Source organism: Anabrus simplex, chromosome 2, assembly GCF_040414725.1.
Source record: "Anabrus simplex isolate iqAnaSimp1 chromosome 2, ASM4041472v1, whole genome shotgun sequence".
Taxonomy (NCBI): Eukaryota; Metazoa; Arthropoda; class Insecta; order Orthoptera; family Tettigoniidae; genus Anabrus; species Anabrus simplex.
In genome coordinates this window covers 829,882,741-829,910,560 of record NC_090266.1, presented here as the reverse complement: position 1 = coordinate 829,910,560, position 27,820 = coordinate 829,882,741, and the positions used below count along the sequence as shown (strand labels likewise).

General features: G+C 38.2%; 1 protein-coding gene across 1 annotated transcript in view; it reads right to left on the bottom strand.

The window, feature by feature from the left end:
• LOC136864491 (microtubule-associated protein 4) overlaps positions 1-27,820 on the bottom strand; it is a 159,789-nt gene that overhangs the window by 74,682 nt on the left and 57,287 nt on the right. The window contains exon 2 of the mRNA XM_067141528.2: positions 12,382-12,918. Within this exon, the coding sequence (XP_066997629.2) occupies positions 12,382-12,736 (355 nt within the window). The 5' untranslated portion in view covers positions 12,737-12,918. The remainder of the gene's footprint in view (positions 1-12,381; positions 12,919-27,820) is intronic.

Genomic DNA, 27,820 nt, shown 5'->3' with positions numbered 1-27,820 from the left:
CTGTTAACAGGCCACAATACCTTACAGAGACACCTACACATCATGAAAATCACCCAGGATCCGATGTGTAGAAGATGCGGTAAGGAGGAGGAGACCTCCGCGCATGTGTTATGTCAGTGCGAGGCTTTGGCAGGCACTAGACATCGATACCTGGGCTCACATTTTGTGAGCCTGGAGGACATCAGGAACGCCAAAATCCGGACACTGGTATCCTTTATAGGAGCACTAGGTCTGGACTAGGCAAACCCGTTCAAGGGGCACAAAGGGTCTTCATAGACCTACGTGTGGAGCTCTGCGAAAACAGGGCTCACCCATTTCTTATCTATCTATCTATCTAATAATAATAATAATAATAATAATAATAATAATAATAATAATTTTTCATTGAATTAAAGATGAATTGTAAAGGTCTGATACAATAAATTAAAGATAGAGTTGTTCAAGTTGATGAAAGCAAAGGCGTGCTCAGCTGTTATGATATTTGCCAGGAAATTAGTAGACTTGCAAGTCATTAATTTATTTAGGGGCATTTGTTGTTGAATACTGTGCATTCTGATAATAATATGGAACACGTGTTGAATTTTTGCAATGATTTTGAATATTAATAAATTTTAAAGAGATGCTCTACGACCATGCGATAGAACGACATGCATCTTAACCCATGCCTTGTGCGTATTTATTATTTCTACACAAGTCTTCTGAAATATAAATGATTCTAGAGATTATAGTTGAAACTTAGATACATCTGTTCAAGTGATAATTCATGTGTTAAATCATATATTTGAAGATTGTTCTAGCAACTGTGTATGAATAGGTCATCTGTTGGATGAAATTTCCTTTCCCATTTAAACTAAAAATCATGACTTCAAAATCAATCTTAGGAATCGAGTTAAGCCACTTTAATAAAATTTGTGAATCTTGAATAAGTAGAGCGAGCGTATGAGTAGTAAGCAATATTTTTCCATGTGATATATTTGAAATGTGGTTATTAATCTGACATGTTCATCATGGAGTGTCCTGATTATCCAGTATTGCAAGTGGTTTTCTTGTTTTTAAAATTTGTTCGTGTGAATTCTTGAGCTAGGTCAGGATTTAATGACAGTTTAAATTACTTATTTGTTTCTTGAGAAATAAGATCGTAATATCTCCTAGATAGAAGCAAGTATGAGTAAAGGAAAAACAATATTCAGTGTAAAATAATGTGTAAAGTCAGTGTAATTAAGACTGTTACAAGAATCACAGCTTACTGCAAGAGATAGGATTTAATCAGCAATGAACGTGTAATAAATCTGAGAATGACAAATTAATAGCTGATAAACAAAATTTAAGACTTAAACATAATGAAAGATGGATTTAAGTGAATTATTGTTTTAACTGACTCAAGTGATGATTAAATTCTGTTAATGAATAACTTTAGTTAATTAAAAATCGGCAGTCATTGTATGAATATTCAAGGACAAAATAAGAGATAATGTCAATTTAAACTATTAGTAAATCTGTATACTTGTCCGACTCGTTGGCTGAATGGTCAGCGTACTGACCTTCGGTTCAGAGGGTCCCGGGTTCGATTCCCGGCCGGGTCGGGGATTTTAATCGCTTCTGATTAATTCTTCTGGCTCGGGGACTGGGTGTTTGTGTCCGTCCCAACACTCTCCTCTTCATATTCACACAACACACTACACTACCAACCACCACAGAAACGCGCAATAGTAATTACATCCCTCCATATAGGGTTGGCGTCAGGAAGGGCATCCGGCCGTAAAACAGGGCCAAATCCACATGTGCGACACAGATCGCACCCGCGACCCCACAGGTGTGGGAAAAGCGGTAGGAAAAGAAAGAAGAAGATAATAATAATAATGTTATTTGTTTTACGTCCCACTAACTACTTTTAAGGTCTTCGGAGACGCCGAGGTGCCGGAATTTAGTCCCGCAGGAGTTCTTTAACGTGCCAGTAAATCTACCGACACGGGGCTGTCGTATTCGAGCACCTTCAAATACCACCGGACTGAGCCAGGATCGAACCTGCCAAGCTGGGGTTAGAAGGCCAGCCCCTTAACCGTCTGAGCCACTCAGCCCGGCGAAAGAAGAAGAAAGAAAGTAAATCTGTATACTTGTACAAAGTAGAGTTAGGGACAATATCGTCATCAGTCACGTGTAATAACATTTTATCAGGAGTTAATTTTTTTATGCACTGATACACATTACTAAGCAGTTGTCATGAGATGACATGACTAATAAATGATTAATTTAGACAAATGCCAATAATTTATTCCAAGATAGTGATGATATTTCCTTCATTACGTTTTGCGCAGCCATGAGCTTTGGCTAATTCTTGGTTTATTTCTACTTCAGAATAATCCAGTCTTGTGTCGACATCAACCAAAATAATCAATTTTGTCAAATTCTTATCTTGTAAAATGAGTTTTTCCGACGTCATGCAAGAGATGCCTTAATTTGTTAATAAAATTTTGTTAAGTGCATATTATTTGAATAAATGTCCAGCCTTGTGCAACTGTTGTGTTTTTGTGGGTTGCCATCAGTCCTTGTCCTTTAAAAGCCTCTAAAATTGGAACAGCACGCACTTGAACGGTCCACCCTTGGATTCCTTATGTTGTTGCCGAGTCAAGTCAGGGAATATGGGGACAATATAAGAGTTTTGTTAGTACATTACTCAGAATTAAAGATGAATGGTATTACTGCATCAGTCTTGTCCACAGTAACAAGAAAATACACTGTGTCTGTATGAACATCACAAGAAAATGGCTGGTGAGAATTTCATGAAAATCAGTATGTTAAGTCTGAAAAAATGTACTACATTCTAGGCTATAAACATGGTAGTTTAAGGAAGCCCTTAAATTCATTTCTCAATCTATGTTATTGGTGGTCCTATCAATAAATACTACATAACTAAAGTAATATAGAATTAAATTTCTGATCATTGTCTTATACATTTTTACATATCTGCTATGATAACAGATATATTTGAATCTGATTTTTTTGCTAACTCCATATCAATGCCAGCCACGAAAAGATGGGTGAAGTGAATGTAATGAAAATCTGTTGGGAAATACAGCACTAGAGTCTACACTATAAATAACTTTATTCATGCTGGACAGTATGACACATGTTATTGGTCCTATCAAAAAGTACTATATAGCAAAAGTTATAGAGAATGCAAATTTCCGATCATTTATGTCTTGAAGAGTTTTACCATACAGACTATAATAAAATTCATGAATTTAGACTTTTGTGGCTTAGTCCACATCAACGGCGAGCATTGCTAATATGGAAACTGGTGATGGTATTTGTCATGACAGTCTTAAGGTGTAAAACCGCATAGTCATCAGACCGTGTAGACAGGCAAAACTGAAGATTTTTACAAAAATAAGAATGAGGAAAAAAATGTAATGGAATGACTGAAGAATAAGATAAGAGGGAGTCATGAAAGAAAGAAGGACTCTCTATAATAGATGCCCTAAATATCACAGAGTCTGAAGAAAACTAAATGAGAAGGCTTACAATACAGAAAGCTCATGAAAATCATCAACAACAACAACAACATTGGATTGAACATATTTGTTGTGATGTGCTTACTTTCTTCTGATGCCACTTGTATCTGATAGATGGGATTACCACTGCATCCCAGCAAAACAGCCTGTCTGAATGTTTGCAGGAAGTAACTGAGTAGTTACATTATTTGTTAGCATGCCATTCCTCTGGATCATAAATTTTCTGACAACTACTCGTAAGTAGCACAGAGGTTCATCACAGTATTCCAGCTATTCAATACCTTCTCTGAAGCACAGATTGGAGTGGGCAGTGTGCACACTTAATGAAATATGGCAGAGGAGTGTTCGAGCAGATGCAGAGTGGGTCACGGCCTACAAGTGGACACAGCTGGCCCGTGATCTGACAGCTCTGCACTCCAACTGGCCAACTGAGCAGAGGAGGAGGTGTGGCCACAGCTCTACATCTCTATTTGGGAGACAGAGGGACTGGTCTCCACCATCAGCTGTCCTGAGAATGATTTTCTATTCTCCTGCCTTAAGGTGAATGCCGGGACAGTTCCTAGTACAAAACATAATTTCTGATTTTAACAAATATTATTCAAGAGATTCAGTTCCTAGAGCCAAATGCTGATGACAGCTATCATCAAAGGAAAAAAAGGCCCCAATAGGGTAATTACTTTTACGCATCATAAGTGTAGTGAAGTCCAATACTGTACAGAAATTCATGAATACATTTATCATCAATAGCTAGGACTTTCCTTAAATATGAAGCATCCACAGTCTGTTGAGTTATTTAGTTCTTCAGGAATGAACCATGTTTTCTGTACATCGCAGTATTCTTTGTCAAGGAGACCGAAATACCCCAGGCAGCTATATCAACTATGAGACTTTTTATTGTGCTTGGCTTTTAAATAGCTTTTCTCTCTCTCTCTCTCTCTCTCTCTCTCTCTCCCCCCCTGGCTGATGTAAGCCCTGTGGGGCCTTTCTGAAGAGTCTGGAATGTGTGTGCCACTTGACAGGTAGCTAGGGATTGCCGGTGCTATTACATAAATTGACATGTTGTGACCTGCATTTTGTAATCTATGTATAACTAGCAATTACCCGCGGCTTCGCTCACGTGGATTTCTTAATTTGATCAAAGTCATTGTTCCTCGGCATTGTACTAAGACATTATCTGAAAGTTCCTAAAGTATAAAAACTCACCCAAAACATGAATTTCATTTACCCCTGAAATTCATTGTAAACCATGTTTGTGGTATTACCTTTTTGGGCTAAGACGACCATGTGACAGAACTGTATATGTGAGAAACATTCTTCTCTCAAGTCAAAAAATAAATACATGTTTCTTTATTTTTAAAGGAGATTCCAAATACCTCTTCCCACATCTGTAACATCTTCACTTTTTGAGATATATATAAGTAGCTCCATAAAAAGAATTCAACCTCTTGATCGGTCCTTCTCCACCACCATCTAAGTGTATTTTCCAAACACAAAAATACAGGTTTCTTTTTTAAAGGAGATTCCAAATACCAATTTTCATGTCTGTATCATCTTCGGTTATTAATATACAAGTAACCTCATAAAAAATAATTCAACTATTTTTCTCTTCTTTTCACCCCCCGTTACGTGCCTTCCCCGGAAACAATAAAGTACATGTTCCTGTATTTTTAAAGGACTTTCCAAATACCAAGTTTCTTGTCTCTAACATGTAAAGTTTTTGACATATAATGTAGATATACCGGTACTCATTTTTAAAAATCACCCGCTTTTCCAATTCTTTCCAGCCCCTTATCTGGATTTTCCGAAAACAAAAAATATGTGTTTCATTACTTTTAAGGAGATTCCAAATGCCAGTTTTCATGTCTGTGCATCTGTAACACCTTCAGTTTTTGAGATAAATTTATACTCATAAAAATAGCTCAACTTCTCCTTCACTTCCTTCCACCCCTCTCCCGCCTTAAGTAGACTTTACGAAAACAAAAAAATATGAGTATTTTATTTTGAAAGAAAATTCAAAATACCAACTTTCACGTCTATAAAGGCTTCAGTTTTTAAGATAAAGTATTCTCATAAACATATTTAGACTTCTCATTACTTATTTTCAACCCCACACCCCTTAAGTCGATTTTCCGAAAAAACAAATGCGTATTTCTTTATTTTTAAAGTAAGATTCCAAATACAAATTTTCAAGTCTGTAACATTTCAGTTTTTGAGATATAAGTATCCTCATAAAAGTATTTCAACTCCTTTTTCACCCCCACCCTTCCTACCCATTAAGTTGATTCCACCCTCCCAAAAGTGAGTTTCTTTATCTTTAAAGGAGATTCAAAATACCAATTTTCACGTCTGAAACATCTTTAGTTTTTGAGATATAAGTATCCTCATGAAAAGAATTCAACTCCTTTTTTAACTCCACCCCCCGCCCGTTAAGTTGGTTTTCCCCCCACCAAAAAAGTGCGTGTTTCTTTATTTTTAAAGGAGATTCCAAATACCAATTTCCATATCTGTAACCTTCCGTTTTCAGATAGAAATTTCTCCAGAAAAAAACTCCCCACTCAAGTGAATTTTCCAAAAACAAGCAATACCCATTTCTTTAAAAGAGCTTCCAAATATCAATTATCACAACTGTAACTTCTTCAGTTTTTCAGACACATGTATCCTTGTAAAATGAATTTCTCAGTTTTCACATACCCCCCCAAGATGCGTGTTTCCTTATTTTTAAAAGAGATTCCAAATACCAATTTTTACGTCCGTAAACTTGGAAATTTTTTATATATAGATACCCTCATTTTAAAAATTCACCCCTTTTTTCATTCCCTTGGCGGCCGAATACCAAAAACATATAATTCTTTTATCTTTCATTACAGATATACCAACAAGCCATTTTGGAACATAAGAGAACATTTTAAATCCAATATCACATTAGAAAGTGTTTCATTAACAAGTTTGTTCACGAACAATATTATTATCCTATTGACAATATAAAAGTAATGCCAATATATTTGTATAAATGTTACTCCAGCAACGAGAACAAGTCAAATGTCCATAACATAGATAATTATCAACGGCAGAAAATTGTCAATATAGTTTACGAAGTTTTAACGACAATCATACAAGTTAAGCAACAAATCCATACAATTAGCCAGATCTCAAAAGTTTTTTATTTTTTATTTATTTTTTATTTTTAAAACAATTTAAAAGATGTTCACCAGATGAGTTTCGTCAATAAAATGTTAGATAGATTTTAGACAAAAAGTTTTAACTTAAAGACAATTTTATTGTTGTGTGACTTTTAAATTGTTATAAGATTTGTCAATTAGTTTTATAGGAATAATCTTGATCCAAAAGAATTGTTTCATGATCTTATACAACCTTAAGCGAATGATAACGAAAAAGGAGTGAAACATGTACCATATAAACATCTTAATAAATATGCAAGTTTGTACTATGTTTTTATTGTATTGAATAGGTGGTAACTAACAAAATTATAAGAATTTGTATCACCAGTTAATTTACCATTATAAACTCTTTTTTTTTTTTTTAGGCAAACACATTACGATGTCTTCATTAACTAAACCAGTAGTGCACTTATGAAATATGGCAGCAGGAGGTTCGTTTTGGGTGCACCATTGCATGCCCCATGATTCTATTTTCTGCTTCACATATTTTTATACCAATATTTTCATTTTCATGGGTAAGATTACCAGTTATATACATCAGAATAGTCTCAAAATTTGTTATGCATTTTGCTGAACTCTGCTCACACTTCCAGTATTTCCTTGTTTCCTTAATATTACCAGAATGATACTTATAGAAGAAATTTTCATGTTCCAACAACCATTCCTCTCTTCCTGATTTACAATTAACCATGGCATCTCCAATGAGTTTTACTGTTGCAAAGTTAAACTTGTACATTTTAATTTCAACTTCCAAACCAAGGGATTCCATGGAAATGTACAAACAACTGTCCAAATTGTTATAACCTAGGATGGAAACACACTGGACATTTTTTTTTTTGGGGGGGGGAGACATAGGAATCTTCTTCTTCTTCTTTTCCTACCACTTTTCCCACACCTGTGGGGTCGCGGGTGCGATCTGTGTCACACATGTGGATTTGTCCCTGTTTTACGGCCGGATGCCCTTCCTGACGCCAACCCTATATGGAGGGATGTAATCACTATTGCGTGTTTCTGTGGTGGTTGGTAGTGTAGTGTGTTGTGTGAATATGAGGAGGAGAGTGTTGGGACGGACACAAACACCCAGTCCCCAAGCCAGAAGAATTAATCAGCAGCGATTAAAATCCCCGACCCGGCCGGGAATCGAACCCAGGACCCTCTGAACCGAAGGTCAGTACACTGACCATTCAGCCAACGAGTCGGACTTTTTGGGACATAGGAATAAGTGGATGAAAAGAGCTTGGACAGAAGAAGAAGTCACCGCTCCCTTCAATCTCTCTGCGTCAGGCCGAATGAAAACCTATTGGATGAAATGGTACTGAACAAAGAAAAATGGATGCGTCTGGGAATGGGAGCATTAATTGTTTTATTCATTCTTCAAGTCCACCTACATAGTGTCACAGTTTGCGCTATTAATTCTAGTCCTCAGAAGCTTGGGTTTCATTCCTGGTACTGCCAGAAATTTAAGATTGGCAGGAGAGCTGCTATGCGATTAAAACTGGATGTACAGCTCACTTTTATACAGGCTGTGCCTGGAAAGAGCTGTACCACCTCAAGGCGAGGGCGTGAATTTATGTTTATAGTTCACAATCAATTTTGATTATTCCACAGCCAACTGTTTGAAATGAGACTGAAGGAACATCTTCAAGACAGCTACATGAGAAGTGAAGGTGGTCAGGTGACAACAATCCATGCTCAAGATTGTGGATTGAATTTTAATGCTGTTGTTTGGCATTCGAAAGCAGTGGCGTAGCCAAGGAGGGAGGGGGGGATTTACTGGGGGTTAGAACTCCACTGCCCCATGGAAATTTTACAAAAGAATATAAACAGAAACCAACATACAAGTGAAACTCAACTCAGTGTGTTGGCTCTTTTGAACATTCACAAAGACATAACTGTCAAACCAACAGATCCCTTGAATGTATTTTCTAAGAAGTCTAGAAAGTTGGATTTTAGATTGTAATCTTAACATACCATTGGCCGTAAAACTATTCACCTTGATCATATTTTTCATATTTTGTATTTTTAATGTAAGAATTTTTTGTATCATATCGGTACTGCAAACTGAATATCAACATACACCGAATGGCCAAAAGTCACAGGAAGGGGTGTCTCATTAGAAAATGTACCCCTGAGCGTTGCGGCTAGCTGTTACATAGCTGAGCAGTCTGTCACAGACACCCGTGTTGTAAAGTTGGCAACACATCGCGAGTTAATTGACTATGAACGCAGGATGATCATCGGCGCACGGCGCATGAGGCATAGCATTGTGGAGATTACACGCAAATTCGGGTTTCTGAGGTTAACAGTGTCGAGGCTGGATCTTTAATATCACAGAGAGAATATTACCACCCATGTAAATCACCACAAGGGAAGACCACAGGGGTTTAATGAACGAACAGATCACCGCCCAGTTGAATGTTGGGAGTCAGGAAACCATTTCTACCAGGACTGTAAGGAGGCAACTGCACCGCATAGGCTTCACCAGCCGACGACCAACTCGTGTTCCTTTGCTGACACCTCAACACAGAGCTCAACTACATGCATGGGCCCGCAAACATTGGCAATGGACCATGGAACAGTGGCAGCATGTTTTACTGTCCGACGAATCCTGGTTCCAGTTGTATCGAGCTGATGGGCGAGAGTGTGGCATATGCTTACAATATTGTGATTTTTTATTCCACCTTTTCAATACAGTTGGTTTTATGTTGTTAGATTATAATGCTACAACACTATAGGGACATGTTTCGCTTGAATTTCAAGCATACTCAGCCTATATAACCATCTCAAGGTTAAGACCTGTCATATTTGATTTGCTTTGACAAATTTGTGCTTAATTATAATTCTAAAATTAAGTAATAAAATATATAAACATAGGAATTTATGGACACATGAATAGTTTAACAATATGAATGATTATACTAAAATTGGAATAACCATTAATTCTAAAGATATTGAGGTCCAAAACACAGTATCTTCAAATGTTGAAAATTTGGCTAAAATTGTTTTCTCAAAGTTCTAGTTTATTAAAAACAATTGTAATTTGAGTTCTATATTAAAATTTGAGTCATAATTATAGTTAAAACGTATTGGAGTCTGAAGATTATAATCTTGGATATGTTGGAATTCAGCTGATATTTAATAGTTTTGAACAGTAAAATATTGAATTAGTTTCATCGAACGAGTGGGTTTTTTTTAATGATCAGATTTTCCGTTGGTAGCAGTTTGTATTTATGAGGGTTTTAGTCAAAAGGGACGTCAATCCTAAATCTTGAGTTGATTTGTTTCTTTCATAATATTTGAATGATGTTGCGTCCCTTTGACTGCTACTACAAAACCTTGTGGACTTTGTTACATTATGGTGCCTGTTATCAGTTGCAGTTCTACTACTACTACTACTACTACTACTACTGCTACTACTACTACTACTACTACTACTACCCTCAAATACAAAAATACTTTCAACGGAAAATCTGATCGTGAAAACAAGACTAGTTCGATGAAACTAACTAATTCAACATTTTACTGTTCAAAACTATTAAATTACTGTAGCAAGCCTCAAAATTAAAACCTGAAGCTGAATTCCAACGTATCCAAGATTTTAATCTTCAGACTCCAATAAGTTTTAAGTATAATTATGACTCAAATTTTAACATAAAAATCAAATTACAATTGTTTTTAATACACTAGAACTTTGAGAAAACAATTTTAGCCAAATTTTCAACATTGAAGATACTGTGTTTTGGACCTCAATATCTTTAGAATTAACGGTTATTCCAATTTTAGTATAGTCATTCATACTGTTAAACTATTAATGTGTTCATAAATTCCTATGTTTATATATTTTATTATTTTATTTTGGAATTGTAATTATGCACAAATTTGTCAAAGCAAATCAAATATGGCAGGTCTTAACCTTGAGATGATTATATAGGCTGAGGATGCTTGAAATTCTAGCAAAACATGTCCTTATAAAGTACTGTTGTAGCACTATGATCTAACAACATAAAACCAATTGTATTGAAAAGGTGGAATAAAAAAATCACAATATTGTAAGCATATTATAGCAAATTCAATACGGGTCTAATCATGAGATTAGTTGCATGTAATGTGTGGCATATGCCGCATGAAGCTATGGATCGTGCGTGTCAACAAGGTTGCATCCAGGCGCGAGGTGGCTCAGTTGGTCTTGGTGGTGTTCTAATGGTTGCAATTAGGCCCCATTGTCCAGCTTCAGGGAGTGCTGACAGCTGCACGTTATGTGCACATTCTTTCAGACCATCTGCATCCCTTTCTGGCCCTAAGAGTACCCTGATGGAGATGCCATGTTTCAACAGGACAATGCGCCATGTCACTGCTCTGTGATGGCACGTAGGTGGTTGGAGGAGCTCTCCAGTGAAGTTACAATCATGGATTGGCCCTCCAGATCTCTTGATCTTAATCCAATTGAGCATTTATGGGATGCTGTTGATGCTGGTGTACGCTCCATGAACCCGCACCAACTACACAAGACCAATTGCGGGTAGCAGTGTAAGATGCGTTGGTCCAGATCCCTCCAGAACAATTCAACATCTTGTAGAGTCGATGCCTTGCACTACAATATATCATTTTGTGACTATACTCCCCCCCCCATTCCTAAGCTAATCTTCAAAAGTGTTTACATACAAGAAACCCATATCAGTAAAATTATGTATACATTCAAGAATCCCTTTTCATGGGAAATTCCAACCACCATTCTACATCACTTGAAACTGACGGCAGTTACATACCATCACCACCACCTCCTTCTTATCTGAAAATTTGAAAGAAGACCAATCACAACTGTCAGGAAAACAACCATTCCATGCACGGTTGAAAACTTCCAACAACCCCACTTCTCACTGTCACTCTCTCTCATATATATACATATTTGATGAAGTCCATTGTTCAGATGAGTCAACTACATGATCGAAACAATAAGTTTACAGCTAACGCCCTTCAGGTTCCACAGCATCGTACTGTGAAGTGCAGCAAGTCATTTATTGTCACTGCCTCTCATTTTCATTAAAATGTATCTTAGGTTTATCTTATGTCTTCTCTTCCTTGTTAGTATAATCTGTTTCTGAAATGGTAAAAGTAATATTATAATCTCCTAGAGGTTTAGATTTTAATCTTTCCCCCCCCCCCCCCCCCCTCAGTAGGAAAATGTATCTTACCTCTTTTATGTATACTTTTTATTAGATTCTGTATATTAATCAATACATTTAAGTTACAATGGCAGTTAGTAACAGCCAAAAGGACCTCTGGTCCTACTTGTAATTAAATTTAAATAAAATATTTCTATTCTATTTTCTTAGGAGTAATGTCAATATTGTAGATACAACTTACACTCATGATACATTACCCTCAAAAAGATTCTATGATAAAAGAAAGCAAATATATTTTACTATTCATTAAAATGAATGAACAAAATAAATATTGTATTCGAAATATTCTTGAAAATTCCTGAATTATGAAGAAAGTTTTTCTGCTACTTTTTCTTTCTCTAAAAAGATATTCTCCTACAGAAAACAACAAAATCACCACCACATTACCTTAAGTTTCTGCTATAGAAGAGAATGCACTAAAATATTTTCTTTTTAAGTAACTATCCACAAGCAAATACATAAGAGAAAATATTCCTGTTAGGTGTTCTAGAACTGAAGTTTAAATACCTTCATCAGCTGGAGGAGTTGGTGTTTCTTGCCGAGGCTCCTTGACGGAATCGAAGTCCAGAAGCTTTTCCTGGTGTAATTCTACGTCAATGTCAAATGGGTTGTTGTTGCGTGGGGAGAGTTGAACATCATCAACTGCATCCACATCAGTCTCAGGACCTAGGTCATCATCTTCCGTCATTTTTCCATTGGAAGGCCGCTCTAGAAAGAACAATTCTGGGGTTTTCTTTCCATTTTGCTTGTAATTGCTTCCATCATTACCAGTACCCAAGTCAAGAAGCAGCCCTCCTTTCTGGCATGTAACTTCATCAGAAGCCCCATTAGCAAACGGACTGGTGGAGCTCTCGTTATCCATGCTGCTTACAGCTTCGTATTGTGGGCCGTTGTTCTGGCTCGGCCACTGCCGGGACACATTCAGTGGTCGCGACGCAAGTAGGCTTGGGGCCGTTAAGAACACTATTATCACGCTGATATTATCAGTTGAGCCCTGTTGTTTTGACAACTGCACCAAACGTTGACTTACAGCTTCAAGATCACCTAAAACAAACAAGAAGATAGTTATTTCCATGTTTAGCACTCAGTAAGTGTGAAGATCATCCAAACACATCAAGAATAGTTTGGGAAATTATCACCCCTGAAAATACTTAATTTTTAATGTTCCCTGAAAGAATAAATACAACTTAAAATAGTGTAGTGATATTTCATTAATTACAAGGATTCTACTGTGTTGTAACAACAACAACAACAACAATAATATTAAATGCTATGCAAATAACCTCAGCCTTTGTGGGTGGGGTTAACTTTCAATAAGTAACCAGGCGAACTTAACCACTTCAGAACACGTCCCCAGGTCGCAGATAGGGAGATTCCCTATAGAAACGATCGTCGGATCTGCAGACCAACAGATAGCACAATTTCTGGCAGATTTAATACGCTGGATCATCCTCTCTCCAGGGGCATAAATATGGAGGGCCCTAACACAGGGTGATGTGTGAAGTCCTCAGTGGCATATGCAGTGGAGAAGATCAACTTTGGAACAGTGTAGACGATAGAAGGGGCAACCCTGTACTCTGGTTAATAAGAGTAAACGGTGTATGGTGGCCATATATCAGTGTAAAGGGCCAGACAGTGGCAGTACCCTGACAGCATCTGTTCCACATGTTAGTGGCACCTAATCTAACACCACTCAGAAGTGGAACTCTTGAGTTTAATCAGACTGAAAACTTAGTCGAACCATCAACCAAGTAAATCAACACGAAGAAAGCACCTTCTAAAATGAATTATCCTCAGGGGTCTAATCCCTCATTTGTCAGTTGAAAAACCAAGTGTGGTGTATTTGGATTCTGGAGAGACCATAGAAGTGTGCAAGGAGGCAAGTCAGAGTACCTCAAATGCCCGTAGGAACAATATTAAAACAAATTCACAACTTTAGCTATTGACATTTGATGTCAACTCTCTTATGAAACCTGGAAAAGTGAAAAATATCTTAAATAAATCTAGAGAACAGATCAATAATATCATTGCATATCAAGCATCAACATACACGGATGAGTGCCACTTTGGAGAAATTTGCAGGGTTTTTAAAGGAAAACCGGATGAATGACTTATGGCCAAATGTTCACAATTGGGGATAGGCCTTATGGTGGATAAATCAATACTTGACTCAGTGGTGATGTTTAAATCATACTCAGGACAGCTTTCCACCATGTCAAATCAGGAAATAAAATTTATACCCTAATTAATGGACATGTAACAACTAACACTACCAACGAAGAGAAACCTGAAAAAAATCAGAACAATTTTGGAATCAATTAGACAACATTTAACAAGAAATTCCAAAACATGATGTCAAAGTACTTACGGGTGATTTCAAAGCTCAAATCCGCAAGGAAAGGAAATACAGATACTGGGTACGAAAGGTCTGGCCATAAAAAAAACTTTTTTTTTTGCTTTACATCGCACAGAGACAGATATGTCTTACGGTGACAATGGGATAGGAAAAGCCTAGGAATTGGAAGGAAGCGGACGTAGCCTTAATTAAGGTATAGCCCCGGCATTTGCCTGGTGTGAAAATGGGAAACCACAGAAAACCACTTTCTGGGTTGCCGACAGTGGGGCTCAAACCCACTATCTCCCGATTACTGGATACTGGCCGCACTTAAGCGACTGCAGCTCTCTAGCTCGGTCCAAAAAAAAAACTAGTAAAAATGGCATGCACCTAACTGAGTTATACACAAGTCATGATTTTATTCTTCAAATCAACTTTAAGAATGTTCCCTCCAAAACTAAGAGTCGGGTCTTGACTAATCCATTATTAGCTGAATTTCAACTGGATCATGTCCTGATCTCCTGCGTAAATACAAGAGGTAACATGAAACTCAAAGTACTCAAACAACTGGACCTAGACTGATTATTATCCTGTAAAATTCTCTCTCGACACAATTCCAGAAAGAGGAAAAAACAATGACCAAACGGGCTCCACAATGAAAAGACTAGCAACAGCGGCCGGCAAGACTAGCCACGTCACTTGAGGGGCATAAGCCGTAAGGAACAACAAGAGGCCAACCGCTTCAAATATTGCTTTTCATACATTTCACAGAAGTTACGACACCTGCAATTATTTAATGCGTTTTTTCTTTGACTATCAGAAGCCCCCCTTCTTCATTTAAGATCAATTGGCGCCTCCATCAGCATGTTCGTATTGTCTGCAAGTGTATTATGGATAACGGGTTCATACAAATAACCATTTTATAAGGACAGTTCTACTTCAAGGACAGACTTTTTGACGTTTTTCATTTTTAAATTTTTTTTAAATGGAACATCAAGAAACAAACGGTGCTTTTTCTGCCCTCAAGACTCTGATCATTAGTTCTAAGCACCAATTTGATTCTAGTGAACTCAGTGCATGCTTGTCAAGTTTTAGGAATCTTAGATGTTTTTGACTATTCTGTGTTGTCCATTTGCATCCATTTTAATCTAAGCTATTAACAAGCAGCTGAAGATGACTCATGAGACAAAACTGATATTTTTTTAATTATGTAATTTAATTGCAAAGTGTATTGAAAAGGTGGAAGTCCTCAAGTCTTATTTTAAAGTATGAAAATACGACTTAGAAAATATTAGAAGACAATGAAAATTTCAGGAAAGCAACAGAAAAATTAAATCCACAAAACTAGTCACAAATACAAGCAGGGCTTCTACAAACAGCAGAAAAAATAGCACAACTAACTAGAACGAAAACATGCTTTGTGGTCAGATGAATGTAACAGACTCTTACAACTCAGACAAAAATCCTGGCATAATTGGTCCTGAAAGAAAAATCAAACCATGTTTCAAGAGCTTTAAAATATTACAAAAATACCAATAGTTACTAAACTGTTAAGGGAAATTTGTAAAGATGGTGAAGATATAAAACTGCAAGCTATAGGAAAAGAATTTAAGGAACATGAAATTACTACAGAACTTAAACAAAAATTCCCCACCATTACTTCAATTTATCAGTGAAAATGGAGAAAAATTGCCTACACTAATAGCCCTAACTGTGAAATCCTCAACATATTTATCTAAATTACTTAACTGTGAATCACCTCAAGAAGTCTGTCTCCCTAGCATAACTGTTAGGACTATTAGCTGCCATCCTCAATGGCCTGGGTTTGATTCCCAGTACTGCCGGAAGTTTAAGAATGGCAGGAGGGCTGGTATGTGGTTAAAATGGTACATGCAGCTCGTCTCCATTGCGGGTGTGCCTGAAAAGGGCTGCAACTCCTCAGGATGGGGAACACAAGTTTACTTTTACCTCAAGAAAAGTTTCAGTTCAACTTTCCCCAAAGTAATCCAGATTTAATCCCTCCAAATGTCCAGAAAATTAAGGAAGTCTTTCAATCACAAAAAAACTGCAGGGAAAGACCAAGTAATAATAAAAATATAAGACTGATCAAAACAACTACAGGAGAATCTCTCTTCTGCAGATCACTTATAAAATTCTGTCAGAAATCATCCTGAACCATACTGAGCATCAACTGGACCAAGAACTATGAATACCAAGCTAGATTCCAAATACATATAAAAGGTCATCTGTAGAGCAAATCCTTAACTTTGAAAACTCTGCAATCTTAATTCAGTCACACAGTCAAAAAAGTAATTATCACATTTGTTGATTTCAAAAAAGCGTACAACATCATAGATTGTGAATCACTTCTTAACAGAAAGTGAGCTTTATCAAAAAATAAGAAATATCACAGAAACGCTCAGCAAAACAATAGCTGAAAGATACTTTATGGATGAATTTAGGCACATATTTCAAATAAACACAGAAAGGAGAAAAACAGGTGAATCATCTCACCAGTGAGGACCAAAGATGTTAAAATTAACTGTCTAGCCTTTGCTGATGATGTGGCACTAATTGGCAAAAACATCCCAGACGCACTAAACAACTTCCTGTAGTACTAGAACAAGTAGCTAAAATTGGACATCAAATATCAGGAAAAAAGTGAATTTATGACCGACATCAAAACTGCACCATGGAATATCAACATTGATACTAATAGAATTTCCAGAGTGAAGGAATTTAAATACTTAGATGAATGGATTACAGAGAATGGTAATGAAAAGAAATCCATAACATCAAGAATTCAGAAGATGGAAACTGCTTTCGAACTAACAAAAACTGTTTATGACAAACAATACCTCTCCTGGAACAGTAAGATTCAACATTACATAATGGTGATACTTCAGAAACCCTCAATCTGCAGCAATAAGAATTAAAGGAATAATCAGATATTAAGGCACAAAGAATTATGAGAAAATCCTTAGGGCCAAGAGTTAAAAATGGAATTCATTATCCTAAAACTAATTCTGAAATATATGAACATCTTTCCAAAAACACAGATACAATGCGACAGATCCAATTTACAGGGTATTTAGAAAGAATGGACTCTACCGGACTTTCCCATAAAATTTACAAATTTCTGCAAAACAAGGCCGCTAGACTAAAGTGGTATAAACTAATGCAGAATGACCTTATTGAACTAGGATCACCAAATCTACTAGATATGAATGATATCAGAATTATTGTCCAAACACAAGGATTTGAGGAAGAACAGAAACCTACACGAGGTAAATGGTCGGAGGAACGGATGAAGTCCTTAAGAATGAAAAGCTACTGGACAAGAAGAAAGGCCGAAAAAATGTTGGTTCTGTATAGTCCTAGGCGACCCATTCACGAAGAAGCAGCAGGCCATTATCTGTTAAAATGCAAGCAAATTTCTAATTTTGCATGACTACTATTATACTGATCGTATCTAAGGACCTTCATTTTTTACATGGAATCCAATCCACAAGGACAATTTTGCAGTTCAAAAATACTTTTAATCGCGGCGAGAAATCCGTGAAGCTGTCTCAATTACCGTACCTCCACAATCCTCACTTTTTGCAAAAACAGGCTCCTACATAACATTTACGTCTCATTTAAATCCCTGATCACCCTCCAGTCTGTATCCCTTTTACACAGTATCCTACTGATAGTCTCTGCTTCCTTAAACTTATCCCACGCTGTCGTAACCAGATTCCACACATTCCGAACTATTCCTACTTGCCATACATCGTTGGTACCAACGTGGAAAATTACAACCTTCTCCTTAGCCCTCCTTCTTCCTTTCTACTTTCTTCAATATTGCCTTAACCTAATTCCTGGATAACACTACACTGGTTTCAGCTACTCTCCAGGTCTTCCTTAAATTCCCTGAGGGCTGTAGAACTACTTCCTCCTACCCTCTCATGACCCTGTTCCATCACAATCTTCCTATCCTCTACTTTATATTTCCCTTTCCTCTTGCCTGGCCCCTCCTCTGTAACACTTCCCTGCCCCATCTTTCATTTTACCTGCAGTGACTCATGCCAATTCCTCACCAATACTTCTTCTGAACTCGTTCCCTGACGAGTAAGTACTAATAGCCCTCATTTCCCTTCCCCACCTGTCTTCCACAACTTCTCACCTTCCTCCCCCTCCCACTTGCCTAACTACCGTACCCTGTACGTTGAAATGAAATGGCGTTTGGCTTTTTTAGAGCCGGGAGTGTCCGAGGACAAGTTTGGCTCGCCAGATGCGGGTCTTTTGATTTGAGGCCCGTAGGCGACCTGAACGTCGTGATGAGGATGAAATGATGATGAAGACGACACATACTCCCAGCCTCCACGCCAGCGAAATTAACCAATTGTGGTTAAAATTCCCAACCCTGCCAGGAATCGAACCCGGCACGCTAACCATCTAGCCATGGAGCCGGACACCCTGTACGTTGATTGAGGGAGACATACCTTCATTCCTGTCTTCCGTTAAAAACTTATGTATCTCCCTTAAACTAGCTATCTTTTCCCTCATCTTCCTTAATGCCCACTCACACACACATACCCTACACCTGCCTCCCTCAGTCATTCTTTTATCTTCTTCACAGAAATGTGAAATAAATTGAAAATATTAACTGACATAAAATATTGTATTCTGTGAATGTGTATCTATCAGAGGAAAGAAATATTGTATACTATACAATGGTTTCACAACAATGAATCAAGCAAGATAAAATAACTACACTAAAATGATTTTGCTTAGGCATGCCCGAATTATAAAATAATATGAATACCAGTTTAGTTGAAACTACAGAAATGTAGTTTCACCAAATACGTTAATACACAGACATATCATTGTTAAACATAGCCATATTTTATGTAGGCCTTATCCGTGACTAAAATTACCATAATTTCACCAAGTCACAATTGAGCCTAGATCCTGAAACTCGTTGTGGAGTACAAAATGTAGGTAATAAAAATTGACTTGTAACAGTTCAATTATTCTTAAAGATTATTATTATTATTATTATTATTATTATTATTATACAAGGGAAGACGTAAAAAAAAAAAAAAAAAAAAAAAAAAAGGAGCTCTCAATAACTTTTCTTGAAACTAAGCTGGAGATGTAAACTATAAATGTCGAATTGTATGAATCAGCTGAATTACTCGACCGTATGCCAGCAGGAGAATGTTTTAATTCGAAGAGCAGCAATAATGATAAACAATAAAAGACAGTCAGTTATCTTGTTGACGAAATACCTTGTATTCTCTTGAAGTCTTTATATTTTTAACTTAATTTACAATGCTACCCGTATTTTATTCATTACCGGTATTTAAAGAAGAAGTTTCCTTCATAATGGGGGAAACAGAAGTGCTATAGACTACGAAATATCGTGTCTAATACCTATACTTTACAAAATACTATAAAACATGCAGCTGATAAGACAACCAATGCAGATTGTTTTATCTTCAAAATGTACAGCTTATTCTGTCCGACTCGTTGGCTGAATGGTCAGCGTACGATTCCCGAACGGGTCGGGGATTTTAACCTTAATTGGTTAATTCCAATGGCTCGGGGGCTGGGTGTGTGTGGCGTATTCAACATTAGAAATCATCCTAGATAGGGCCCTCATCTTCACAGACATGCAGGTCGCCTAATAGGCCGTCTACTAGAAAAAGACCTGCACCAGGCCTCTCCGGAGGCCATACGCCATTATTATTACAGCTTTTTCTGTGTAAAAAGAACAGAAAAGTTGAAATCTTTCTCTTAATTTGTTGAAATTAACTGTAAACAATTAATGTGTCACTCTAAGACGAGGTAATTGTCAATTCCCTGCTATAGAAAGAATACTTGAAATGTACCCTGCATTGGAATAATATTTCGTGTCTCAGTCTAAGACTGCCAAAGATTCTAATTCAGTTTCTTGAGAACAGATTAAGGGGACCTTATCTTTGGCATTTTTATTCCTTATGTCAGTGCTTCATTTTAAAATTCCAGAAATAGGAAGAGAATGCAATTCCATTGTTGAAAGTTTAGATATTCTCAATTATGTTTATGATGTTTAAGAAAATAGGTTTCAACCTTCACCTATCCGCTGTTCCCAAAGCGACCTGATCGGATAATGTAACTGACTGGCAGCTCGGCACGCCGTCCACCCTGCCACTCACAGCTTTTTTTATACCTCCAACTCCATTAGATGTTTATACTGTTGTCTTGCGTCTGGTAATCACGCATATCGCTCATGGCTTACGCCTGGCAAGTTCTGTGCATGTCACATCAGAAGTGCATTTCTGAGGACTATTCATAAAAACCACACGAATAGCGACTGAAGCGCCCTCGTACGACATATTTACATACGCCATGGAATGAATCTTGAATCTTTTGGTTATCCTCCACTGAAGGGACTTTTTATTAACTTCGCAGTTAATTACACTTCATTTTACAAGAAGCGCGAACTGGCATGTCAGTTAGAATACTTCTTGGATCATAAGCAATTATTTAAGCCGAAAAAGGACGTGTCCTTGGTCGTTCAATGGTATCCTCATTCATTAATTTCACTCGACCTGCATTCTGACGAGCAAACCCTTTCCACTTCCTTCTGGTATGAGCAGGTATTTATTCCTAAAAAAAAAAAAAAAAATGAGCCAGTGTACATTTGAAACATGTTTGAATTACAGCTCCGTAATTGAAGGGGATGCGCTGCTTTCCTTCGACGTGGTCCTAAATAGAGTAGTTACCTGCATTCCACAATATGAAAGTTGTTATTTTTTGTAAACTTGAGGTTAGTGGCATCATGGTCTCAATTTTGAGTAGCTACCAGAGGAATGAAAACCCTTCCGGTCACGGTGACAACCAGAGTTCAATGTTCTCTACACCAAAACACCTCCGTACCAATATGGATAGCAACAGATGGGGCCAAACAGGTCATCGACCACAGAACCTGAAACCGACCAACGAATGGCACAGATAAGCAACTGTAAGCGTCTTATTAAACGTTTTAATGTGTGCTGAACTCCTGACGTGGACTGCTGCAGCTGCAACTTTCTAGTTACAGGTCCCTGACTCAGCCCAGCTAAATTTAAACACTTTGAACAGGTAATACCACTTCCAGCGTGTCAGTTACGGCTTGCTGTACTCCTTGAGATACTATTTTCAGTACGGTACCGTGATAAGAAACCATTTCCCAGGGGAAGATCTTACTCGCCACCGCTCGCCACCTTCTAACAGCCAAGGTAATGATTATTACACTCTTTATAACTCTTTATGACAACTTAGTAATTTCGTGTCCTCAATCCCGAGGTGGTGAAGCTCTATTCAGGCACACCCCCAATGGAAGTGAGCTGCATGTACCATTTCAGCCACATACCAGCCCTACTGCCATTCTTAAATTTTTGGCAGTACCGGAATCGGTCCCGAGGACTGCAGCAAATAGTGCTAACCGTTACGCTACGGAGGCGAACTTTATAACAATGATACGTGTTCCAGTATCTTAAACTGCTATAGTTTTAAAGAGACTTCGTAGTACTGGAATTCCGCCGATCAAAGTTGCAAATCCCTCATCCACTTTTGTTCATTTTCGTAACTTAAGTCGCCAACTTTCGTATCTGATGATCTCTCAACTGCTGTTCTCACGAGGCAACAACCCTGTTTTAGCCTGCATGCCAAAATCCGTGAATAGAGCTGGGAATCGAAGCTATCCTCTGTACCAGAGTGGTGGCTAAAGCGACAATGGAGCATCAACTGTATCAATGTCTATCTGCTTCATTACGATGCCATTCATCCACACTCTCCCACAAAACGTCTTACTAAGATCTCCACACTAGGGTACACGTCAGGCGTAAGTTAATACGAAGGGTTATACCAGTCCTGCACATAATACAGTTATTGGTCAGGCACCGGCAGTTAAGATTTTGAGTACCACAGATCAACAGAAAGACCCCTTTCTTTTATGAGATTATATAATTCCCAACAGAGCTATCCTATCAACATCAGAAGGAAATGGAAAATGGTATGAAATACAAAAAGGTACCGGGAAAATGAGAATTTTGTTGAAATATTTAACGACCAGTGTAAAATGAGCTCAACATGTCAAATAATATTTCAGAGTACAAAGATTTCTCCTTCCTACTGGCCTGATGAGGCAGCAACTGCACTCAACTCGCTGTTGCTTTCTACAACAGGCCTGGGACATTTTAATCTAGGATTGAGAAGGAAACGACCATGACTAATGAAGGCACTTCAGCATTCGTATGAAACTAAAATGGAAAATCACGTCTACGGTGGCCGAAAATGAGATTATAATCTACTGTTCTCTGCTTAGATAGGTCATCTGAGGATGAGGAATTGGAACGCGGGCCAACGTAATAATTTCGGAATGTTCCTAGCATACCGTTCTCGTTGTGGTGGAATTTATTCACTTTTAAAACTAACCGGGCAGTTGTATTAATTTTCCATTGCTACTAACACACACATGGTGGAATAATTCATATACCTTTAAAACTAACCTAACTGAACAATAAAACACATCCAGTTATTCAGACCCTGGAATGTCTTATACAACAAAGTAACAGCCAATCACCAGATCCATCAAACCCGACAATGTGTATTATAATCATTATAAAATATCAAAGCCGTCTTATTAACAGTGCTGATGGTGGTGCTTATTATTATCATCATCATCATCATTATTATTATTATTATTATTATTCATATACAGTCGTATCAGCACACTAAATTTTATTTCAGATAAATTGTTTTAAAAATATTTCAACACTTCGAGTCCGAAAACCGGCTCTGAAATAAAATTTAGTGTGCTGATACGACTGTATATGACTAATTATAGTAAGACAATGTGTACATGAAATATTTTTAAACAGTGTATTGTACCCTTGTGACTAGGGATATGGGTGCAGTATTTGCTTGCTTCAGAATGAGGAAATACTGCCCGATAACAGGATTGCTGGTGTACCGGATTGCAGTTAATTCCCTTCTGCGACTGGGTAAAGGGTATTCGAAATAAATACCAAACCAGCATTTTCTTGGATATGAAGAGAGGTTAAAACACGTACAGAATGACCATAGTCCATGACAGAATTCGAACCTATGATTTCCGGAAGGCGCGATTTTTTCAGACGAAAAAGGAACCACCTGTGCCAAGCCAGTCTGTCTAAAATTGTAAATACGATTTCTATATTAAAAGGTCTATACAGTAAGTGCACTTTAATAATAATAATAATAATAATAATAATAATAATAATAATAATAATAATAATAATAATAATAATAATAATAATAATTTCTCTATTTAGTACGAATGCTAGCAGTGACATGCTGGAGTTGTATAACATATGCCACTTCCTGACAAATAGTGACACCGAGCGAATTGGCCGTGCGGTTAGGGGCGAGCAGCAGTGAGCTTGCATACGGGAGATAGTGGGTTCCAACTCCACTGCCGACAGCCCTCAAGATGGTTTTCCGTGGATTCGTATTTTCACACTAGGCCAAGGCCGCTTCCTTCCCACTCCTAGACCTTTCCTATCCCATAGTCGCCATAAGACCTACGTATCTATGTCAATGCGACGTAAAAGAAATTGTCAAATAATAATAATAATAATAATAATAATAATAATAATAATAATAATAATAATAATAATAATAATAATATCCGAAAATCATAAAAAAGTAGTTAGCGGGACATAAAACTATAACGTAATTAAACAAGAGACGCCGAATGTTGTCCCGCAAGATATCTTGTAAGTGCAAGTAAACCTGTCGATACTAGACTCGGAATGAGCCGGGATCGAACCCGCCAACTTGACTCAGAAAGCCAGCACTTCACCGTCTGAACTACTCAGCCTGGCTAGAAAAGCACCCTTTTATTGACAAAGTGTATATAAACCTATATAATAGAGTACTAATCAGCCAATGAATCTATGATAATGTGTTCCTTTCTTTCGGTCGTGCTTGTTCTTGGGAACTTGAAATATATTCAGTCTATCACTTTTTGTCCGTCAACATCATTCAATGATTTGACATCTTCCTTTCGAGGAGTCAGGCCATTTCGAAGGTGAAAAATCGTTACTTAAGATTGTCGTCATTTCTATGCTTCACACTGGATGGCAGACTACCCCGTCCTACTATTAGGCCAACATCGCGGCTTAATGGATGGTTAAAAGAAGAAAGAGCAGAAGAAAAATTCAGCTTCTAAAGAGTGTACTATTCACAAACCTATTGCGTACCTAACATAGTGGTACTACGCGCAAGTAAATGCGACCCATGGTGTTCCCTGCGTGATGGTATTAATTACAAGTAGTCTCATGGTTCTAATTGGATCATCCCTTGGTCGCCCCTTTTAGTCGCCTCTTACGACAGGCAGGGGGTACCGTGGGTGTATTCCACCTCTGCGTCCCCTACCCACAGGGGGTTTTTGTGTTTGGTCCGCGAGAGGTATTCTATTTTCCTCAAGTCCGCCGGCAGGCCGGTTAGGACCCCCCTAGCCGCCATCGGGAACGCGCCACGTGGGAGTATCCCCCACCCCCCAGCCCTCTGCTACGAACGTAGTAGGTTCGTGGCCAATTCTCTAAAAGGGATGCCTTAATGAGTCAGTAACTTTAATGTGATGGATCTTCCGTATTTAAGCACCGGGTGTTTAAAAAAAAAAAAAACTTTGAAATATGAATTATCGACTATTAGGCTTCAGAATATCGATGAACAGTTCAAGCAAAAGTTTTCTGTGCAGTCTAGGGACCAATACGTATCATTCAAAAAAATTGATAACAATGAAGTTTATCCATAATTAGCTAGTTTACGAATACCATAACTGACAAACGAATTTTAGAGTTCCAGGGAGTTGATCCAGGGTCAGGATACAATTACAAAACTAGTGCGTACTTTTCTTTCCATTATACTGGACGAGTCTAGTCTACTTCCCTAGTCAGCCCTGTCTCGCTTGCAACTTGATTCCACCAAATGCCATGCTTCAGGAACTCCTCATAACGCCATAAACTAGCTTGAGATCTGGTTACATCGAGATCCGGTTCTTGAAGTTTCAGCTCGGCACCCAGGCTTAACCATTCTGTCACAATGAAAAGACATGATGGACGTAAAAGTCTTACAACAGATCATTCAATTATTATTATTATTATTATTATTATTATTATTATTATAGGCGTGACAATTTCAGAAAGCGAACTACTACCAGCGTGTTTCTGAAGGGACAAAACATGACCATGACCACCTCAGTTCCTGGAAGCGAGCTGGAAGCCAGCAGTCTATCACATCTTGCACCCTGCTGAGCTAACTAGTTCTAAGTGATCCTTGTTTGGGGTGGAGAAGTTGCCAAACCACTTTCTTCCACTCTCTTCAGTGTTTACACTTTCTTCCTGTCGAGTTCAAAAGAGGATTTGGCAACTCCAGCTATAGTAAATTGCAAAGTCCCCTCCGTACAGGCCATGAAGGCCCTTGTAGGAGTGGAAGGTAAAGGCTTCCACCATTGTTAACCTCGGCACGTGATGGGGAAGAGTGGTTAAGCTCTATGCCCGGCCGCCTTTGCCCCCAGGAATTAACCTGGTACTCATTTTTTGTGTAGGCTGAGTGAACCTCAGGGCCGTAAGTGGAAATCTCGTTTCTTAAATTTTACGACTTCCTGGCGGGGATTCGAACCCACGTCCTTCCGGGCGAACCGAGCACGCCTTTACCGCCTCGGCCAGGCAGCCCCTACTCCAGCTATAGTGCACGTAGTAAATCCTATAAGCCGCTAATAGACACCGGGTTGCCGCTGGAGAGTAGTGGTGTGAGACGAGGTTGTTATGTTTTGTCCCCAAGTATACTGGTTTTAAGAGACACCGGTGTGCTGGAATTTTACCCAGAACGGGGGTTCTTTGTATCAGTAAATGCACCAATAAAGTCTCTCGCACTTAAGCAATCTTAGGGAGCTTTCACTCCAAAATGGTAAGTCACTTAAGAGGAGAGTCCAGGTAAACCAGCATGTCCGTCAGATCCAGACTTTCAGCAGGAAGGTAAAACGTAAATTCGCAACAGGGTAACAGCTTTTGAATATGCAACTTTACTTTTTTTTCAATGAAAAATGAAAAGGTCTCTATACAACTAGCACATATTTTAAAAATAACATAATTCCATGTGTAAAATTGGACATATTTAATTTTGCACAAACCGAGCTCGATAGCTGCAGTCGCTTAAGTGCGGCCAGTATCCAGTATTCGGGAGATAGTAGGTTCGATCCCCACTGTCGGCAGCCCTGAAAATGGTTTTCCGTGGTTTCCTATTTTCACATCAGGCAAATGCTGGGGCTGTACCTTAATTAAGGCCACGGCCGCTTCCTTCCCACTCCTAGCCCTTTCCTGTCCCATCGTCGCCGTAAGACCTATCGGTGTCGGTGCGACGAAAAACTAGCAAAAAAAAAAATGCACAAAACTGCATGCGACCTCAGACTCAAGCAGGGCTCGTTCCTGCGGGGAATAAGGAGGCTGAAACTCACGTGATAAATACTCGATCTGTGATGATTAGTTTAGACATGTTCTCATTCGCTTGGACCCACCACTAGGACATGTCTGCTTTAAATCAGACCTAGATTGTTGTACCTTCAATATTAGGAGGATCGGTTCAGTTTTGGTCACATTTCAGTTGAGAAATCGATTCAAACGGTACTTTTGTATTTAAAAAAAAAGAAGCTTACTTAAACGAAGGTAAAATACCAGGGAAATGCCCTCGTGGAAGACCAAGAAAGAAAATTCAGGATGCAGGAGCTATGCAGACGCAAAACATACTGCACAGGATCGACCCAGTTGGAGAAGACTCATCGCATTGGCAAACCACTTATCAGACTGAATTACTGAAAGAAGACAAAGTTTTGATATTTTTGGACATGTCTGGCTTTGCCTGGACGCTCCTCATGGCATGCCACTTGAAAAACAAATCCACAAATATATATATAAAACTGTCATACACAAGCCTGCCAAGTCTTTCTCTGAAGCCACTCACAAGGAGATCTTTCCAACGTGTCTCCACAGTTTTGATCAATTTTCAATTAAGTGCAGGGCATGGCAAGAACTTGCAACGGTTCAAATTACACGGCGGAACAACCACCCAGTTTCGAGAAAACTGAATTTGAATAATTCGACAGTGCTTCACAAGAACAGCGTGCAACACATTCCCACAACGAAGCCCAGTGCAACGAGCAAGCTCTCCGCTTCACAAGCTCGTGATAAACGGATCGAATTTCTCTTCCGTTGTGTTTTTGTGTGTTGATGTTCCTTTTTGCGTTTTTTTTTTTTTTTTTTTTTTTTTTTGCAATGGACGATTTGAATACTCCTTATGGATTCGAAAACGCGGCCTTTCTTCGGTATGCTAGGTGCTATATAAATTAATCTTCTTTATGATAGTAACTCTTGCAACGTATACCGTACTATAAATGCCAGACTTCCTATAATATCGACGAAAACAAAACAAAAACTTCTCAAATGCGGTTTTCCTTTTTTGCTAGGGATTTAACGTCGTACTAACATATCCAAGATTTTCGGCGACGTAATGATGGGAAAGGGGAAGGTAGCAGCCGTAGCCTTAATGTACGGTTCCAGC